The following is a 19,067-nucleotide window of genomic DNA, read 5'->3' as shown; positions in this document are numbered from 1 at the left end:
GTGGCGGTGACCAAGGCGTTGCTCAGTCAGTCACGGCCATGGCTGAGGGCCTCGACAGCATGTCCCTGTCGCTGGAGGACGTGTCCCTGATGCAGGTGGACTTTGTCGAGGTGCTGCAGAGCATGTCCCAATCTCAAGTGGGCATTGCTTTTTAAAAATAAATTTAGAGTACCCAATTAATTTCTTCCAATTAAAGAGCAATTTAGCATGATCAATCCACCTACCCTGCACATCTTTGAGTTGTGGGGGCGAAACATACGCAAACACGGGGAGAATGTGCAAACTCCACACGGACAGTGACCCAGAGCCGGGATCGAACCTGGGACCTTGGTGCCGTGAGGCAGCAGTGCTAACCACCGCGCCACCGTGCTGCCCTCAGGTGGGCATTGCTGAGGCGCTCCGGTGCATGTCCCATGGCTGAGGACCATGTCCCAGTTTCAGGTGGACCTTATCGAGGTGCTGCAGAGCACGTCCCAGCCTCAGACAGAGGGACAGGGTATGTCGAGGAAGCAGGGAAGCTGAAGAAGGACTTGGTCAGGCTAGGAGAGTGGGCAAAGAAGTGGCAAATGAAATATAACGTGGAAAAGTGTGAGGTTATGCACTTTGGTAGGCAGAATAGAGGCATAGACTATTTTCTAAATGGGAAATGGCTTCAGAAATCAGAAGCCCAAAGGTATTAGGAGTCCTAGTTCAGGATTCTCTTAAGGTTAACTGCAGATTCAGTTGGCAGTTAGAAAGGCAAATGCAATTTGAGCATTCATGTTGAGAGGGCTAGAATACAAGAGCAGGGATGTACTGTTGAGGTTGTATAAGTCTCTGGTCAGACACCATTTGGAGTATTGGGAGCAGTTTTGCACCCCGTATCTAAGGAAGGACATGTTGACCTTGGAGAGGGTCCACAGGAGGTTGACAAGAATGATCCCTGGCATGGAGGATTTGTCACATGAGCATCAGTTGAGGACTCTGGGTCTGCATTCGATGGAGTTTAGAAGGATGAGGGGGGATCTCATTGAAACTTACAGAATACAGAGAGGCCTGGATAGAGAGAACATGGAGAGGATGTATCCACTTGTAGGAGAAACTAGAATCCGAGGGCACAGCCTCAGACTGAAGAGACGATCCTTTAAAACTCAGACGAGGAAACTAAGGAAATTCGGCATGTCCACATTAACTCTTACCAACCTTTACAGGTGCACCATACAAAGCATCCTATCGGGCTGCATCACAGCCTGGTATGGCAACTGCTCGGCCCAAGACGGCAAGAAACTTCAGAGAGTCGTGAACACCGCCCAGTCCATCACACGAACCTGCCTCCCATCCATTGACTCCATCTACACCTCCCGCTGCCTGGGGAAAGCGGGCAGCATTATCAAAGATCCCTCCCACCCGGCTTACTCACTCTTCCAACTTCTTCCATCGGGCAGGAGATACAGAAGTCTGAGAACACGCACAAACAGACTCAAAAACAGCTTCTTCCCCACTGTTACCAGGCTCCTAAATGACCCTCTTATGGACTGACCTCATTAACATTACCCCTCTATATGTTTCACCTGATGTCGGTGTTATGTAGTTACATTGTTTACCTTGTGTTGCTCTATTATGTATTTTCTTTTCTTTCCTTTTCTTTTCATGTACTTAATGATTTGTTGAGCTGCTCGCAGAAAAATACTTGTCATTGTACCTCGGTTCACGTGACAATAAACAAATCCAATCCAAGGAGGAATTTCTTCAGCCAGAGGGTGGTGAATCTGTGGAACTCTTTGCCGCAGAAGGCTATGGAGGCCAAATCACTGAGTGTCTTTCCCACAGAGATAGATGGGTTCTTTATTAATAAGGGGATCATGGGTTATGAGGAGAAGGCAGGAAAATGGGGCTGAGAAACATATCAGCCATGATTGAATGGCGGAGCAGACTCGATGGGCGGACTTACCTAATTCTGCTCCTATGTCTAATTGTGTTATGGCATTGCCGAGGCTCTCCAGAGTATGTCCCAGTCAGTGAGGAATGTGTCTCATACACAGGTGGACATTGGTGAGGCACTGTAGAGGGTGGCCTGGTCGCATAGGGGCATTGCTGAGGGCGCCGACACCATGGTACAGGCAATGGGGAGCCACCAGGGCTGACAGAGCTCGCTCCAGCCGCCCCTCCATCCCAAGGTGACCCTCAGGTCCCTCTGGGTACCGACCGGGAGGAAGGAGAGCTGGAGGCCAACCCAGAGACTCCCTAGAGGGACATGGCGGCAGCCACTAACTCTCCAAAACCCCACCCCCAGTGGCACATTACAGCCCCAGGCCCTCCAGAGGACACCCACAAGGGGCTTCAAAGGCCACAGCTTGGAAAGCAGCAAGCTGCCTCCGCCTCTGATGTGTATCCTGGGGACCCACCTACACATAGTGGCAGAGCACGGAGGGCCAAGCAGTTTGAGGACCTCAGTCAACTCTTTGAGGTGGGGCAGCGATTCAGTGAGTAATATCTTACCACTGAATCACTTGATCATCACCCCAGGGAGCAGTGTACCAAAACCCAGCCTGGCATTCCAGTGCAGTACTGAAGGAGTGCTGCACTGTCAGAAATGCTACCTTTTGAATAAAGTGCTAAACCGAGGCCCTGTCTGTCCTCTCAGTTGGATTCATAAGGTCCCATGACACTATTTTGAAAAGAGCAGGAGAGTTCTGCCTAATGTCCTGACCAATAATTACCCCTCAACCACGATTTCATGGCTGTTTGTGGAATCGTGCTGTGTACAAATTGGCTGCTGTGGTTCTGACACTATAACCGTGACTGTGCATCAAAACTACTTCATTGTCTCTGTTCCTCATCTCTGTTTCTCTCTGCCTCCTCCTTTCATTTCATTTTCAAAAAACTTTTTTTCTCAGCCCGACAACTGAGGACTTTTACATCTAAATATTAAAGCGACGGACTTTCCCCGAATCTTTTCCAAGGCCACTCCGTCACCCATTATGTGAGACGATCCAAAACACCCCAACATTCTCGACCTATCTTAGACTTTGGACAAATAGCAGCCTATTTTGGTTCTATATTTAATTATTTCTTTAATTTAGTTATTGCTTTCATAATAATCTCATGGACCTGGTCATAAACCTTCATGGGTGGGTGTAGTACAAACCCAGGCCCTCCGCCTGCTCAGCAGCCTTCAATGTGCTCACTGGGCGTTGACGCTACCATAAGCATCAAATTATATTTACATTGAAAACATCTGCAGATACAGACTCGAGGGCGCAAGAATGTTTCTGGACTTTTCTTCTTTTTTTCTGAGATGTGAGCGTCCATGACAAGGCCAGTAATTGTTGTCTCTAATTGTCCTTGAACCAAGTGACTTGCTCGGCGATTTCAAAGGGCAGCAAAGGGTCAACCACATTGCTGTGGGCCTGGAGTCACATGTAGGCCAGACCAGGTATGAACGGTAGATTTCCTTCCTTGAAGGGCATGAGTGAACCAGATGGGTTTTTTTTTTACAATAACCAATGACAATTGCTTTATATCCCAGATTTATACATTGAGTTCAAATTCCATGGATTTGAACCCATATCTCCCAGAATATTAACCTTGGCCCTGGATTACTAATCCAGTGACATTACCACTACACCATCATCTCCCCCCAAGAAAATATGAGCTCACAATTCCGCCTGGGCAGTTTGTGAATCTGAACACAGTTAAAAAAAAAATCTTGAAGAAAAATGCTATTAACCAAAAAGTGTCCCTGAAGATATCAGATCGTTTTAAAGCCTCATTTGGTTGACTAGTGCCCTTCCTGGGAGGAATTCTGACGCCCTTATTTGGCCTGGCTTTTAAGATCCATGTATCTTTGGATAACCAGATTCAATCAATAACTACACAAAATATTGTTCAGGGATGACTACAGTTAAAATGGCAAGCAGCAAAGCATGATGGTTAAGATTTTTTTCCCCTATAAATCTAGAGTACCCAATTCATTTTTTCCAATTAAGGGGGCAATTTAGCGTGGCCAATCCACCTAGCCTGCACATCTTTGGGTTGTGGGGGGCGAAACCCACGCAAACACAGGGAGAATGTGCAAACTCCACACGGACAGTGACCCAGAGCCGGGATCGAACCTGGGACCTCGGCGCCGTGAGGCAGCAGTGCTAACCCACCGGTGCCCTGATGGTTAAGACTGTTGATGAAATGTGGAGATATCCTGGTGACAGTGCTCATACTGTAGTGCTGGTACTTAGCTCAATAGCTGGAGAAGGGGAAATGAGTTTAGACGGTTGAGATCGACTTTACTAACCCGAATTGAAAGTAAGACAAAGGTCTAGTGGTTATCTTTTTGCTAGTTTGATTTGTTCGTATAAATATATATTTGTATAAATTGATATATTGATGCACCTGTCAGGCAGAGTGGTAGAATCTGCAAACATGACCAAGATGTATCTCCCTATCTGTTAATGCATGGATTAAGAAAGGACTTTGGCCTTTGTACAGGTAAATGCTGGAAAATCTGGTTTTTTCTTCTATGTTGGGAACAATGGCATTAGCACAAACGGCAAAAGTATGGAATTCGTTGTTGTCATCAGACACGTGAGTTTTGGATTGTCTGCAAAAAGGGGAACAACGGGCCAAGCAGAAGCGGGTGGTGCAGTGGGCTGGAGCTGGTATACGTGTATACCAGGACTTTACGGTGGAGCTGGCAAGGAGGCGGGCTGCGTTCAACCGGGTGAAGAGGGCACTGTACATTAGCAAGGTGCGGTGCGGCATTGTATATCCAGCGAAGCTGAGGGTGACTTACAAGCTCAGGGACTTTTATTTTGGAACGGCGGAAGCAGCGGAGGAGTTTGCGAAAGCAGAAGGACTGTGGCAGAACTGACAAATTGAGGAATGGCTATGTGCCGATGTAACCTCATGACTGTATTTTCTTCTTTTTTGTATCACTGCGCGCGGGTGTAGAGATTAAAGGAGCCAATGTGGTATATATTTGGACAAGGGAAGGGATGGGACTTTCACTCAAAATGAGAGTTCTTTGGGGTGTAGGTGGATATGCGGGGTTTGTGTGCTAAAAGGGGATCTTTGGGCTTTCCTACGGCCGGGCAAGTGGGAAAGGGACCCGGGCGGGGGCCTCCACGCTGGCCGGTTTAAGCCGGCCAGTGAACGGGAGTGAGGTGGGGGGAGGGGCTGCGGCCATCGGAGCCTGGCAGAACAGGGTCCGAGTGGTCTAGCCGGGGTGGAAAGTTGGGGGGGAAGGAACAGAGGTTGGGAGGAGGAGTTTTACAAGAGGCAGTGGACAGGAGGAGCTGGAGACCTGCAATGGGGGGGGGGGGGGGGGGGTTTGTGTCCCAACGTCATTGCAATATTGAGGTTGTTTGGTATGCACAGGAGTTGGAGCTGGGCCCGCTGACAATTAAAGGGCCAATTAAGGCTATTTATTAAAAAGCCTACTGCCCGAGATTTTCCATTGCCCGTGCAATTTTGCACTCGAGGCGTGGACAAAAAGGGCAGGCGGTCGTTTCATTTTTTTCAATGTGCCAGCTAAAAGACTCCCAGACCACAAGCACAGTCGTGTTATTTCTGATTTTGCTGCTGTTATATTTCTGAGTTTTGTCCAAATTCACACCCACCTGGAGGGGGGGTCACAAGTCTACTAGTGCCCCAATGAGGGCAGTGCATTTGGGGAGTGGGAGAACCTGGGGAGGTGGGGTTCCAAGAAAACATCAAGTAGGAAACAATTCAAAAGAGTGGAAAGTCTGATGAGCATCGATTCACACCCTTTGCTCCCCACTCCCCTACAAGCTCACACTAAGCTCTCGATTTCAAATGAACAACACAGGCAATGCCTGCTCTTCATCACCTTCTAGTGGCTGGTCACAGATCAGCATTGACAGGTCACTCAATGACCCCCAATCTGAGAATGATGAAGGAAAATATTATTATGGGAATGGTGAAATCTATTTATTTACCATCTTAACAATGTGTTCTTTACCATGGCCCATTTGAAAGCCCTCTCACCTCTGATTCTAGTCATAGATTCAGTCCCACAAATAACATTTAATGCGTATCCATGAGAGGTAATACATGTTTGGAAAGGAAGGTGAGGATGTGTAGATGAAAAAGTGTAAGGATGTACAGGACCAAGGGGTTTAGACGAGAACTCCCTGAGAGTGCGTTCAGGGAGATAAATCCATAGATAAGTCCATTAACAATTTGAATTTTACAAAAAAGAGGGATATAGAGGACAAAAGTGAAGTACTAATACAAAATATTAATAGTTGCAGTACAAGTCCCATTGTAGAAAATACATTAAAGATACTGACAATAAACGTGTTGCCGCGATTTCTGTTTCTTTTTCAATGCCTGCCGATTTTCCTGCCAAAGGCTTTTTTCAGAGAGATTGAGGGAAGGATGACTTTGTTCATATGGGGAGGGAAGGTGGCCAGTGTTAGAAAGGTGCTGCTACAGAGGGGAAGGCAGGCAGGGGGTTTGGGTTGTCCGAATCTGATGTACTACTACTGGGGGGCGAATGTGGAGAAGGTGCGGAGCTGGGTCAAAGGGGTTGATTCCCCGTGGGTCAGAATGGAGGAGAGTTTTTGCAGGGGGTCGGGATTGAAAGCACTAGCAACAGCGCCGCTCCCGATAGCTCCGGGGAAATACTCAGGGAATCCGGTAATAATAGCTTCATTGAGAATTTGGAAGCAGTTTCGCCAGCACTTCGGGTTGGGGGCATGTACAAGGGAAATGCCGATTCGGGGGAACCACAGATTTGAGCCAGGGAAGTGGGATGGAAATTTTCGGAAATGAGAGGAGAAGGGGATTAAGACGCTAAAAGATTTGTTTCTTAGGGGTAGGTTTGCAGGATTGAAGGAGCTGGAAGCGAAGTATGGGCTGGAGCAGAGGGAAATGTTTAGATACATGCAGGTTCGAGATTTTGCCAGAAAGGAGATACAGAGCTTCCCGGTGGAGCCGGCCTCCACATTGCTGGAGGAGGTGCTGACGCCAGGGGGACTGGAGAAGGGGGTAGAGTCGGCGGTTTACGGAGCTATTTTGGAAGAGGAGAAGGCACCCCTGGAAGGGATCAAAGTAAAGTGGGAGGAAGAGTTGTGAGAGGTTATAGAGGAGGGGGTCTGGTGTGAGGTGCTCCGGAGAGTGAACGCCTCCACCTCGTGTGTGAGGTTGGGGCTGATACAGCTGAAGGTGGTATACAGAGCACACCTCACGAGGGCGAGGATGAGCCGCTTCTTTGAAGGAGTAGAAGATGTGGTGAACGTTGCGGGGGGCCCCCCGCTAATCACATTCATATGTTTTGGTTCTGTCCAAAGCTAGAGGATTACTGGAAGGAGGTTTTTAGGATAATTTCTAAAGTGTTGCATGTGAAACTGGACCCGGGCCCCCGAGAGGCCATATTCAGGGTGTCGGACCAGCCAGGGTTCGAAACGGGTGCAGAGGCAGATGTTGTAGCGTTCGCCTCGATCGCGCGAAGGAGGATCCTGATAGGTTGGGGACCTGTTGGAATTCTTGACTCTTGAGAAGGTTAAGTTTGAACTGAGGGGAAGGATGGAGGGATTCTACAATTCATGGGCGTTATTCATTATGCACTTTCAAGAACTGGATAACATCGAACATTAGTTGGGGGGGGCGGGGGGGGGGGGGGGGGGGGGGTGAGAGGGTTGGGGGGAGGGGGGCGGTGTGTGTTAATGGTGACTACGGGTGATCCCTAATTCCTTTTTGTCATTTGTTTGTGTGAACATGCGGGCTAATGTTTGGGGTTTGTTGGGAGGATGGGATTGTTGTTATTGATATGGGGATTGACATATTTCTTACTGATTATTGTTTGTTGTTGGTGAGTGTAAATTTGGGAGAAAATGTGAAAAAGAATAAAAAATATTGTAAATATTAGATACTGACAATGAATAATGTTGATTCATCATGGTGCCCGGAATGGGAAACAAGAAGTTATTTCCACTGTACCTGTCCTGGGCCTATTTGATGGGACAGTGTAGAGGGAGCTTTACTCTGTATCTAACCCCGTGCTGTACCTGTCCTGGGAGTGTTTGATAGGGACAGTGTAGAGGGAGTTTTACCCTGTATCTAACCCCGTGTTGTAACTGTCCTGGGAGTGTTTGATAGGGACAGTGTAGAGGGAGTTTTACTCTGTATCTAACCCCGTGCTGTACCTGTCGTGGGAGTGTTTGATGGGGGCAGTGTAGAGGGAGCTTTACTCTGTATCTAACCGTGTGCTGTACCTGTCCTGGAAGTGTTTGATGGGGGCAGTGTAGAGGGAGCTTTACTCTGTATCTAACCGTGTGCTGTACCTGTCCTGGGAGTGTTTGATGGGGACAGTGTAGAGGGAGGTTTACTCTGTGTCTAACCCCGTGCTGTACCTGTCCTGGGAGTGTTTGATGGGGACGATGTAGAGGGAGTGCTCTGTATCTAACCCCGTGCTGTACCTGTCCTGGGAGTGTTTGATGGGGGCAGTGTAGAGGGAGCTTTACTCTGTGTCTAACCCCGTGCTGTACCTGTCCTGGGAGTGTTCGATGGGGACGATATAGAGGGAGTGCTCTGTATCTAACCCCGTGCTGTACCTGTCCTGGGAGTGTTTGATGGGGGCAGTGTAGAGGGAGCTTTACTCTGTGTCTAACCCCGTGCTGTCCCTGTCCTGGGAATGTTTGATGGGGGCAGTGTAGAGGGAGCTTTACTCTGTGTCTAACCCCGTGCTGTACCTGTCCTGGGAGTGTTCGATGGGGACGATATAGAGGGAGTGCTCTGTATCTAACCCCGTGCTGTACCTGTCCTGGGAGTGTTTGATGGGGGCAGTGTAGAGGGAGCTTTACTCTGTGTCTAACCCCGTGCTGTCCCTGTCCTGGGAATGTTTGATGGGGGCAGTGTAGAGGGAGCTTTACTCTGTGTCTAACCCCGTGCTGTACCTGTCCTGGGAGTGTTCGATGGGGACGATGTAGAGGGAGTGCTCTGTATCTGACCCATTGGTGTACTTGCTGAAGTATTGTTTGATGCAGACACTATTCGACACTAAGGGTGCGCTGTACCTAAATGGGAACAGAGTCCCATAACGAGTGTGTTTAGTCTGGATGCTGGGAAACCCCACACCACCGAATGATACTCTGTACCCATTCGAGTCCTCAGTGTCGAACTCCTCAACAAGGCCGCAATTAGTCCCATTTTCTGCACTGAGGCAGAACCATTTTTAACCCCCCCCAACTCACCGATAAGGAGGTCCTCAAACCTCCACCACCCCCCAGCACTCAGGTGGCAGTACCAAGGTGCTAGGCTGGCTGTGCCCAGATGGCACCAGCAGTGCCAGGGTGCCACACTGCCCTGAGGGCAAGCACCTGGGGATCTTCAAACCCCTGGGAGACACCCAGAAGTCCCATTCCACCTGGTTCCCATTTGTGGAGACCAGCACTGAAAGGCGCTTGCCTGAGATCTCCGTTGGAGGGGGAGGTGGAGGGGGGAGGGGGGGAGGGGGGAGGGGGGAGGGGGGGGGGGGGGGGGGTGGGGGGGTGGGTTTAGATCCCAAGCTCAGGTAGATTGTGGGAGTGCATATTAGAGTGAGACTAGCTGTCTCACTCATTTGCAGATTTGCTAAAAAGTGATCCACCCACGATAGGCAGGATTCACATCGCAATATCTCATGAGAACGCGCTAGATCCCGCGAGGCGTGGCGAGCCGGGTAGATCCCGGAAGAGGGATCTCCCAGCATCTACCAGCCTCGACACGCCCTGCTATGACACGGCCAGTAGGTAGCGCCCGACGTGACAAATCTTTCCAAATAAACCACCTTTTATCTCAAAAAGTTTATTTCAACTTACACAAAATGAATCCAGAATTAAGTTAAAAACAAAGGAAGAGCAAATTTTGAAGTGCAGGCACTATTTTATGTGGCAGCCAGTTTGTGCACAGCAAGATCCCACAAATAGCCAAGAAGTAAATGGTCAGTTAATCTGTGTTTTGGTGATTTTTGTTGATGGCTCAATATTAGTTAGAGTATCCAGCAAACTCCCATAATAGTTTTAAAACAGCGCCAGGGGATCTTTTACCATATATACTTGTATAAAAGTCACATTTTTAAATCACTCTTTAAGGCAAAAAGGTGAGGGATTGACTTTAAAAAAAAATATTTTTATTAGGGTATTCGCAATTTTTATAACAATAACAGCGACATAAAGATGGCACAATAAACATTTCCACCCCCATCACAATCTTCACACCACCTAACAATAAAACACAAACTGCCCCCACCTTTTTGGAATTCTGCTTCTGCTGACATTTTAATTTTCTCCGAGTAAGTCGACGAACGGCTGCCACCTCCGGGTGAACCCTAGCATTGACTCTCTTACGGCAAACTTTATTTTCTCGAGACTGAGAAACCCAGCCATGTCACTAACCCAGGTCTCTACACTCGGGGGCTTCGAGTCCCTCCACATTAATAAGTTTTGTCTCCGGGCTACCAGGGAGGCAAAGGCCAGAACGTCAGCCTCTTTCACCCCCCGAACTCCCGGCACTTTCGACACTCCAAAGGTCGCCACCTCTGCACTCGGCACCACCTGTGATTTGAGTACCGTGGACATCGTCTTAGTGAAACCCTGCCAAAACCCTCTAAACTTTGGGCATGCCCAAAACATGTGGACATGATTTGCTGGGCTTCCCGTGCACCTGTCCTCTACTCCGAAAAACTTGCTCATCTGGGCCAGGTTAGCAGGTCTTTTCTGCCCTAAAGCGAACTTTTAGTTGAATTTTTCCATCCACTTCATGGCCACGTTTATTACTTTTAAACAGAATACAAATTCTCAATCTGCCATCGTGGGGTTTGAACACTCTCTGAATTACAAATTGTCCTCATTATCACTGGCCATCATTCAGTACGAGAATGACATACACCCAACCCAGTCACATAACTAATACACTTCATATCTACTGATGGGGTCCTGTTGCACTAACTCAGGTTTGGTTTCATAATAGCAACTAGAGTTCCAGGGCAACTTATTGGCTGCCAGGTGCTTCAGAATGGCTCATGACTGAGGAAGGCACTATATAAATTATAATGTTTTATTTTCTTTTATATTATTCGAATCCGACTCTCAGTAACTGTCCCTGGAACTGCATTCAAAATCATATTCTTGGATTCGCTGTTTAATGTACGAGAGCTTATTCTTCAAATACGTGCATCGCTCTTTCTTCTCCACGAATGTTGGGTCCTGCTCAATAAAAAAAACACCTTTATTAGAGGGAAGAATAGCTGTTAAAAGCAAACTACAGAAAATACTGGACAATTTGTGGGCAGCACGGTAGCATGGTGGTTAGCACAATTGCTTCACAGCTCCAGGGACCCAGGTTCGATACCCGGCTTGGTTCACTGTCTGTGCGGAGTCTGCACGTCCTCCCCGTGTGTGCGTGGGTTTCCTCCGGGTGCTCCGGTTTCCTCCCACAGTCCAAAGATGTGCAGGTTAGGTGGATTGGCCATGCTAAATTGCCCTTAGTGTTCAAAATTGCCCTTAGTGTTGGGTGGGGTTACTGGGTTATGGGGATAGGGTGGAGATGTGGGCTTGGGTAGGGGGCCATTTCAAAGAGCCGGTGCAGACTCGATGGGCCGAATGGCCTCCTTCTGCACTGTAAATTCTATGATTCTATTCTATGATTTCAGCAGGCCTGACAGCATCTGTGGAGAGAAAAATAGGCAGCTAACATTTCGAGTCTGGATGACTCTTTGTTAAATAGTTGTTACACTGATTGAAACTCAAGTGAATAGAATTCTTTCCGCCTCAATTAACACCTTCAGAAAGGACTTGGATGTATTTTGAAGGGTATTTTAAGAATTAAAAGTAGAGCAAGCTGTAGACTAACACTTTCTCATCCCTGGGTAAGAAGATTGTGCTTTCAAGTCTCACTCTATAATCCAGGCCAATAGTTTCAACGCAGTACTGAGGGAGTACTGCACTGTCGGAGGTGCCTTCTTTCAGATCATAGAATCATATAATTTACAGTGCAGAAGGAGGCCATTTGGCCCATCGAGTCTGCACCGGCCCTTGGAAAGAGCACCCTACCTAATCCCATGACTCCACCCTATCCCCGTAACCCAGTAACCCCACCAAACCTTTTGGACACTAAGGGACAATTTAGCGTGGCTGATCCATCTAACCTGCACATCTTTGGACTGTGGAAGGAAACTGCAGCACCCGCAGGAAACCCATGGAAGACACAGGGGAAAAAGTGCAAACTCCACACAGACAGTGACCCAAGGCTGGAATTGAACCCAGGACCCCGGAGCTGTGAGGCAGCACGGTTAACCACTGTCATACCGTGCCGACCCATGATGGGGCATTAAATCAACATTAAAGATCACACAACACTATTTCAAAGATGGGCAGTCGAATTGCTCTCGGTATCCTGGTGCCAATAGTTATAGATCAACAATGTCACTTAGCCAGAGTATCTGGGCATTATAAACATTGCTATTCATGGGATCTCCCTCTGCGCAATTTGGCTGCTGCTTTTCCTGCTATTCTGACAGTGTTGACACTTTAAAAACACTCCATTGGCTTCAGGATGCTATGGAAGGTGCTACAGAAATGGGAGACTTGCATTGAATTTTCTACCAAACTCTTTGGTGCCCGGGATTACAGGAATACTGAGCGAGTGACCTGCGGGATGTACCTGGATTAAGGTGCCGGTTTCGGTCATGAGGTTAGGTTATCACCCCTGACATTCTGCTTCATTTCCTTGGAGGTGTTAATGAGAAACTTTCTAGAACTTTAATTCCACAGGGATTGAGTGGGCTCGGGGTGATTTCTATGGAACAGGAGAGGCGGAGTGGTGGTTTAATTGAGGTGTACAAATTTGCAAAGGGCCAAGAGTGGATAGGAAGGACTTATTTCTGTTAAATGGAGGTCAAAAACCATTGGGCGCAGATTTAAAGTAATCGGGAGAAGGATTAGAGGGGCGATGAGGAGAAATCATCTCACCCAGAGGTAGGTGGCGACCTGGATCTCACTGCCTGGAAGGGCAGGAGAGCGGGAGCCCTCAGCATATTTAAAAACACCTGGCTAAGCACCTGAAGTGTTGTAACCAACAGGGTCAAGGACCGGGAGCTGGAAAGTAGGATTGGGCTTGGAGTCTGTTTTAAGGCCGTCACAGGTACGATGGGCTGAATGGTCTCCTTCTGTCTCATAAACAACGTTCTGTGTGTCTGAGAAAATTTAATGAAATACAAATTGAATTAAGCCAAATCTGGGACATGTTGAAACCAGTTAATATAGAGCACTAATTCTAGATTGCTCAGTTAATGGAGACGGATTGAGATTTGAAATGTTGGGTCTGGAACATAAACATTTACCACTTAATTTAAACCTTCAGTGGGAGAGTCGAGCGTACGATTGGAGACTGATTAATGGTATCATTGCTCATATCGCCAGCACTGACCAATCAGATATGAAGAATCATTTCCAGAAACCCAAGGTAGGCACCATTATTTTTTTTTAACCTCCTCAAAGTGAATTTCTTTCTTATTCATTCACAAGCTGTGGCGTTGCTGTCTAGGCCAGCATTTATTGTCCATCCCTAATTTTTCAAAAACTAATTTGCAGGATATGAGCATCACTGGTTAGGCCAGCATTTTTGTCCATTCAGAAGGTGGTGGCGAGTTGGCACCGCTACAGTCCTTGAGGTGTAGGTACAGCCACTGTGCGGTGAGGGAGGGAGTTCCAGGATGTTTCCACAGTGACAATGAAGGAATGGCAACATATTTCTAAGCCAGGGTGGTGAATGATTGGAGGTGAAGCGCCAGGTAGTGGGGTTCCCAGGCATCTGCTGCTCATGTCCTTCTGGATGGTAGTGGTTGTGGGGTTGGAAGGTGCTGCCTAAGGGACCTTGGTGAGTTGCTGCAGTGCATCTTGTGGATTGCACACACGGCTGCCAATGTTCATTGGTGGTGGAGACGGTGAATGTTTGTGGAAGGAGGAGCAATCAAGCGGGCTGCTTTGTCCTGGATGGTGTCGAGCTTCTTGAGTGTTGTTGGAGCTGCACTCATCCAGGCAAGTGGAGAGTATTCCATTACACTCCTGACTTGTGCCTTGTAGATGGTGCACAGGCTTTTGGGGGGGGGGGGGGGGGGGGGTCAGGAGGTGAGTTACTCACCCTAGGATTCCTAGCCTTTGACCTTGAGAAGGTGGGGGTGAGCTGCCTTCTTGAACTGCTGCAGTGCATATGGTGTAGGTACACCCACAGTGCTGTTAGGGAGGGAGTTCCAGGATTTTGACCCGGCGACAGTGAAGGAGCGCTGATATATTTTCAAGTCAGGATGGTGAGTGACTTGGAGGCGAACCTGCAGGAGCTGGTGTTCCCATGTAGCTGCTGCCCTTGGCCCTGTCCCTGATGACTCTTAAGTTTTCTAAGATAAGATAAAGATCAGCGATGATCTAATTAAATGGCGGCAGAACAGACACAAGCGACTTACTGGTCTTATTTATTTATTCCCTCCCCATCTGTTCAACGTGCCCGTTTTGATGGTGAATACTCACGTTGATTTTCTCTTTGTAATCTTCAAGAATCTTCATTATCCTTTTGTGTTCCTGGAAAGGGAGAGGATACAGATGGTGGGTGAGTAGGGTGATATTGTGATGGAAGCAGCACTGTCAGGTGTGTCACTGGACAATGCTTTGGTCTCGGGCATTCTGATGTTGCTTGCGAACCTGAACTGTCTTCAGAACTGACTGAGTGTAACAGCCCCGGGCACGCCTGTGCCTTCAGTTATCTGATGTTATTCCCATGCATCTGGAATAGAATCCCTACAGTACATAAGGAGGCCATTTGGCCCATCGGGCCTGCCCTGACCCTTCGAATGAGAACTCTATCTATGCTAACTCCCACCTATCCCCGTAACCCAATACACTGAGGGGCAATTCTTCTAACCTGCACATCTTTGGACTGTGGGAGGAAACTGGAGCACCCGGAGGAAACCCATGCACGCACGGGGAGAACGTGCAAACCCCACACAGAGGGCGCGATCTACTGGTTGCGTTGCATCTGAACGGGAGTGCAATGTGGCTGGTAGATCCCAGGAGTGGCCTCCCTCAGGCTTCCTGACAGCCAGTACGTCTCACGGGATCTGGCGCTGCGATCAGAATCCGGCCCACAATAGTGGGGGGGGGGGGGGGCGGGTGAGCCAAGCCTTGCGTGCCTAAGTGGGCAACCCCACTTAGGGGTGATTATCTGGGATCAACCGGGCTCCCGGAATCTACTGGCCTCACCAGGGAGCCCCAAGCTGGGCAACGTTGAGTATTGGTCCACACAAATGTGGACCGGGCAGAACGGCATCCCGGGCAGTTTCCCGGACCATTGGAGGTCCCATGGGGTGGACACGGATAGGGATAGTGAGCGTGTTTCGCTGCATGTCTCCCAGTGCTCGCAGCGGCGAGAAATACAACGCTATCTAACATCACTCGGGTTAGATACAGGGCCTCAGTGGGGAACTCCCCGACAAGGCCGCACTGAGCCCCGCTTTCTGCACTGAGCAGCTCTGCTCATCGGAATTCCTCCGTGTAGCGAGAGACTGGGATGCCCTTTGTAAATGGCGTCTCCATCTCTGGAGAATCCGGATCTACTCCTGACAGTGCCCCTGCCAGCTGACAGTACCCAAGTGGCATTCTGGCAATGCTAGGGTGCCAAGGTGGCACCAGCAGTGCCAGGGTACCATCCTGCCCAAAGGGACAGCACTTGGGGGCCTCCAATCCCCTGGGAGACCACATGAGTCTGGTCATGTCTGGTCCCCATTTGTGGAGGCCAGCGCTGAACGGCACTCACCCAGGGTCTCCAAGGTGAAGGGGGTTAGATCCCAAAGCCTTGGGTGCCTCAGGAAATTGCACATTGAAGTGACACTAGCTATCTCGTTTTAAAATGCAGATTTGCCAAAAAGTGATCGCAATGGTTTGCAAGATCGCATTCAATCCCGTGAGGCGTTGGGAGCCGTGTAAATCCCGGGAGCAGGCTCTCCCGGTTTCTATCGGGCACAAGTGAAAGGAAACTCCCAGCAAAACCCGCCACAAATGACACTTAGAATCGTTTCCATTAGGTCGCACCCAGACAGTCACCCAAGGCCGGAATTGAACTCGGGGGCCCTGGAGATGTGAGCCAGCAGTGCTAACCACTGTGCCACCATGCTGCCCCACTTGGTGAACAGTCCTTTTTAGCTCCTGCTCCTTCTGCCCCCTCTCTCAATCAAACTCTCCGCGCTACCCCTTCATGGCCCAGCGAGGGGGGATATGGGACTGGGACTGAGTGTCTGGGAGCATTCAGTCGATAAATGCAACTTGTTGCACAATACTGACCCTCACAGGTCACTTAGATGTCAGGGTCAGTTGATCTCTGCTGGGGCGTTACTGGAGTGCTGCAATTAATGTTTGCAACCCTTAGCAAAGGACCAGGGCCGGATGTGGGGGAAGGGACAACAAAAGAATTCAGTCATGCTTTCCTGTTCCAGTTACCTCACTGGAAAGTACCTATTGGGTGAGAGCTGAATCTGACTCACATCCAAGACCTTACATCACTCAACCAATCGCTGCCTCGACTGAGGATTGTTGGCAGTCGGTGGAACCCTTGTCCAGTGGGAGTTGGCAACTTCAGCTGTACCACAAATTGTGCATTCACCCAAGCATTCACCCAGGGGCTGGTTTAGCACACTGGGCTAAATCGCTGGCTTTTAAAGCAGACTAAGACAGGCCAGCAGCATGGTTCAATTCCCGTACCAGCCTCCCCGAACAGGCGCCTGAGTGGCGACTAGGGGCTTTTCACAGTAACTGCATTTGAAGCCTACTTGTAATAATAGGCATTTTTCATTTCAAACACTCTGCACCTCTCCTCCACGTGCTTCAATGCACTCTCAAACTCACAGCAAACTGTAGTTTTGCAGAATCAGTGGAAAAAAAATCTCACCCTTATCGGCTCCTAATCAGGAGCTGAGATGAAGAAATTAAAGCAGAGAGTTGTTAAATATTTGCTGCTCACAGTTGGTGCCTGTGAGGCACCTCGCTCAATCCACAAACACCGGGTCCTGACTCATCACGGGGCTGATCCCAAGGTGAGTAATAATAATGGTGTTGTTTCTCCAATGCAACGTCCATAACCTTGGAGTGTCTCACAAAGTGGATTGCAGCCAAATGATATTCGTCATGAAGTGCCACCACTTTAGTAATTTAGGAAACACGGCAGCCAATTTACACACAGCAAGATCACCCAAACAACAATGCAATAATGGCACCTGTATTTAGAGATTTTGGTGAAGGGATAAGTATTAGTCGGGACGCAGGAGACAACTCTCCAGATCTTTCACATCCACCTGAGAGATGGCACCTCGGAGAGTGGGGCCCTCCCTCTGTACAGACGCTACAGTGAGTCATTCCCTCTGCACTGACCCTCCGACAGTGTGACACTCACTCAGTACTGACCATCCAACAGTGTTGCACTCCCACAGTAATGACCCTCTGACTGTGCAGCACTCCCTCGGTATTGACCTGACAGTGCAGCATTCCCTCTGTACTGACCCTCCAACAGTGCTACACACCCTCATAACTGACCACCTGACAGTGCTGCACTCCCTCAGTACTGACCCTCCAACAGTGCTGCACACCCGCAGTACTGACCCCCTGACAGTGCTGCATTCCTTCAGTATTGACCCTCCTACAGTGCAGCACTCCCTCATTACTGATTCTCTGACAGTGCAGCATTCCCTCAGCACTGACCCTCTGACCGTGCTCCACTCCCTCAGTACTGACCCTCTGGCAGTGCAGCATTCCCTCAGTACTGACCCTCCAACAATGCAGCACTCCCTCAGTACTGACTTTCTGACACTGCAGCACTCCCTCAGTACTGACCCTCTGACAGTGCAGCACTCCCTCAGTACTGACCCTCTGACAGTGCAGCACTCCCTCAGTACTGACTCTCTGGCAGTCCAGCAGTCCCTCAGTGCTGACCTTCTGACAGTGCAGCATTCCCTCAGCACTGACCCTCCAACAAGGCAGCACTCCCTCAGTACTGACCCTCTGACACTGCAGCACTCCCTCAGTACTGACCCTCTGACAGTGCAGCACTCCCTCAGTACTGATCCTCCTACAGTGCAGCACTCCCTCATTACTGACTCTCTGACAGTGCAGCACTCCCTCAGCACTGACCCACTGACCGTGCTCCACTCCCTCAGTACTGACCCTCTGGCAGTGCAGCAGTCCCTCAGTGCTGACCTTCTGACAGTGCAGCATTCCCTCAGTACTGACCCTCCAACAGTGCTGCACACCCGCAGTACTGACCCTCTGACAGTGCTGCATTCCTTCAGTATTGACCCTCCTACAGCGCAGCACTCCCTCATTACTGACTCTCTGACAGTGCAGCACTCCCTCAGCACTGACCCTCTGACCGTGCTCCACTCCCTCAGTACTGACCCTCTGGCAGTGCAGCATTCCCTCAGTACTGACCCTCCAACAATGCAGCACTCCCTCAGTACTGACCCTCTGACACTACAGCACTCCCTCAGTACTGACCCTCTGACAGTGCAGCACTACCTCAGTACTGACCCTCTGACAGTGCAGCACTCCCTCAGTACTGTCCCTCTGAAAGTGCAGCACTCCCTCAGTCCTGACCCTCTGACAGTGCAGCACACCCTCAGTACTGACCCTCTGACAGTGCAGCACACCCTCAGTACTGACCCTCTGACATTGCAGCACTCCCTCAGTAGTGACCCCCTGACAGTGCAGTGCTCCCTCAGTACTGACCCTCTGACAGTGCAGCACTCCCTCAGTACTGACCCTCTGACAGTGCAGCACTCCCTCAGTACAGACTCTCTGGCAGTGCAGCAGTCCTTCAGTGCTGACCTTCTGACAGTGCAGCATTCCCTCAGTACTGACCCTCCAACAATGCTGCACTCCCTCAGTACTGACCCTCTGACACTGCAGCACTCCCTCAGTACTGACCCTCTGACAGTGCAGCACTCCCTCAGTACTGACCCTCTGACAGTGCAGCACTACCTCAGTACTGACCCTCTGACAGTGCAGCACTCCCTCAGTACTGACCCTCTGAAAGTGCAGCACTCCCTCAGTCCT

At 49.4% G+C, this 19,067-nt stretch overlaps 1 protein-coding gene across 1 annotated transcript in view; it reads right to left on the bottom strand.

Annotated features, from left to right (window-relative positions):
- Positions 1 to 19,067, bottom strand: part of LOC140395766 (uncharacterized) — an 80,824-nt gene that overhangs the window by 40,218 nt on the left and 21,539 nt on the right. The window contains exons 5-6 of the mRNA XM_072483922.1: positions 14,502 to 14,552; positions 11,073 to 11,183 (exon numbers count right to left, since the gene is read on the bottom strand). Of these exons, the coding sequence (XP_072340023.1) occupies positions 11,073 to 11,183; positions 14,502 to 14,552 (162 nt within the window). The remainder of the gene's footprint in view (positions 1 to 11,072; positions 11,184 to 14,501; positions 14,553 to 19,067) is intronic.

Source organism: Scyliorhinus torazame, chromosome 18 (genome assembly GCF_047496885.1).
Source record: "Scyliorhinus torazame isolate Kashiwa2021f chromosome 18, sScyTor2.1, whole genome shotgun sequence".
Taxonomy (NCBI): domain Eukaryota; kingdom Metazoa; phylum Chordata; class Chondrichthyes; order Carcharhiniformes; family Scyliorhinidae; genus Scyliorhinus; species Scyliorhinus torazame.
This window is presented reverse-complemented; position numbering and strand designations above follow the sequence as displayed.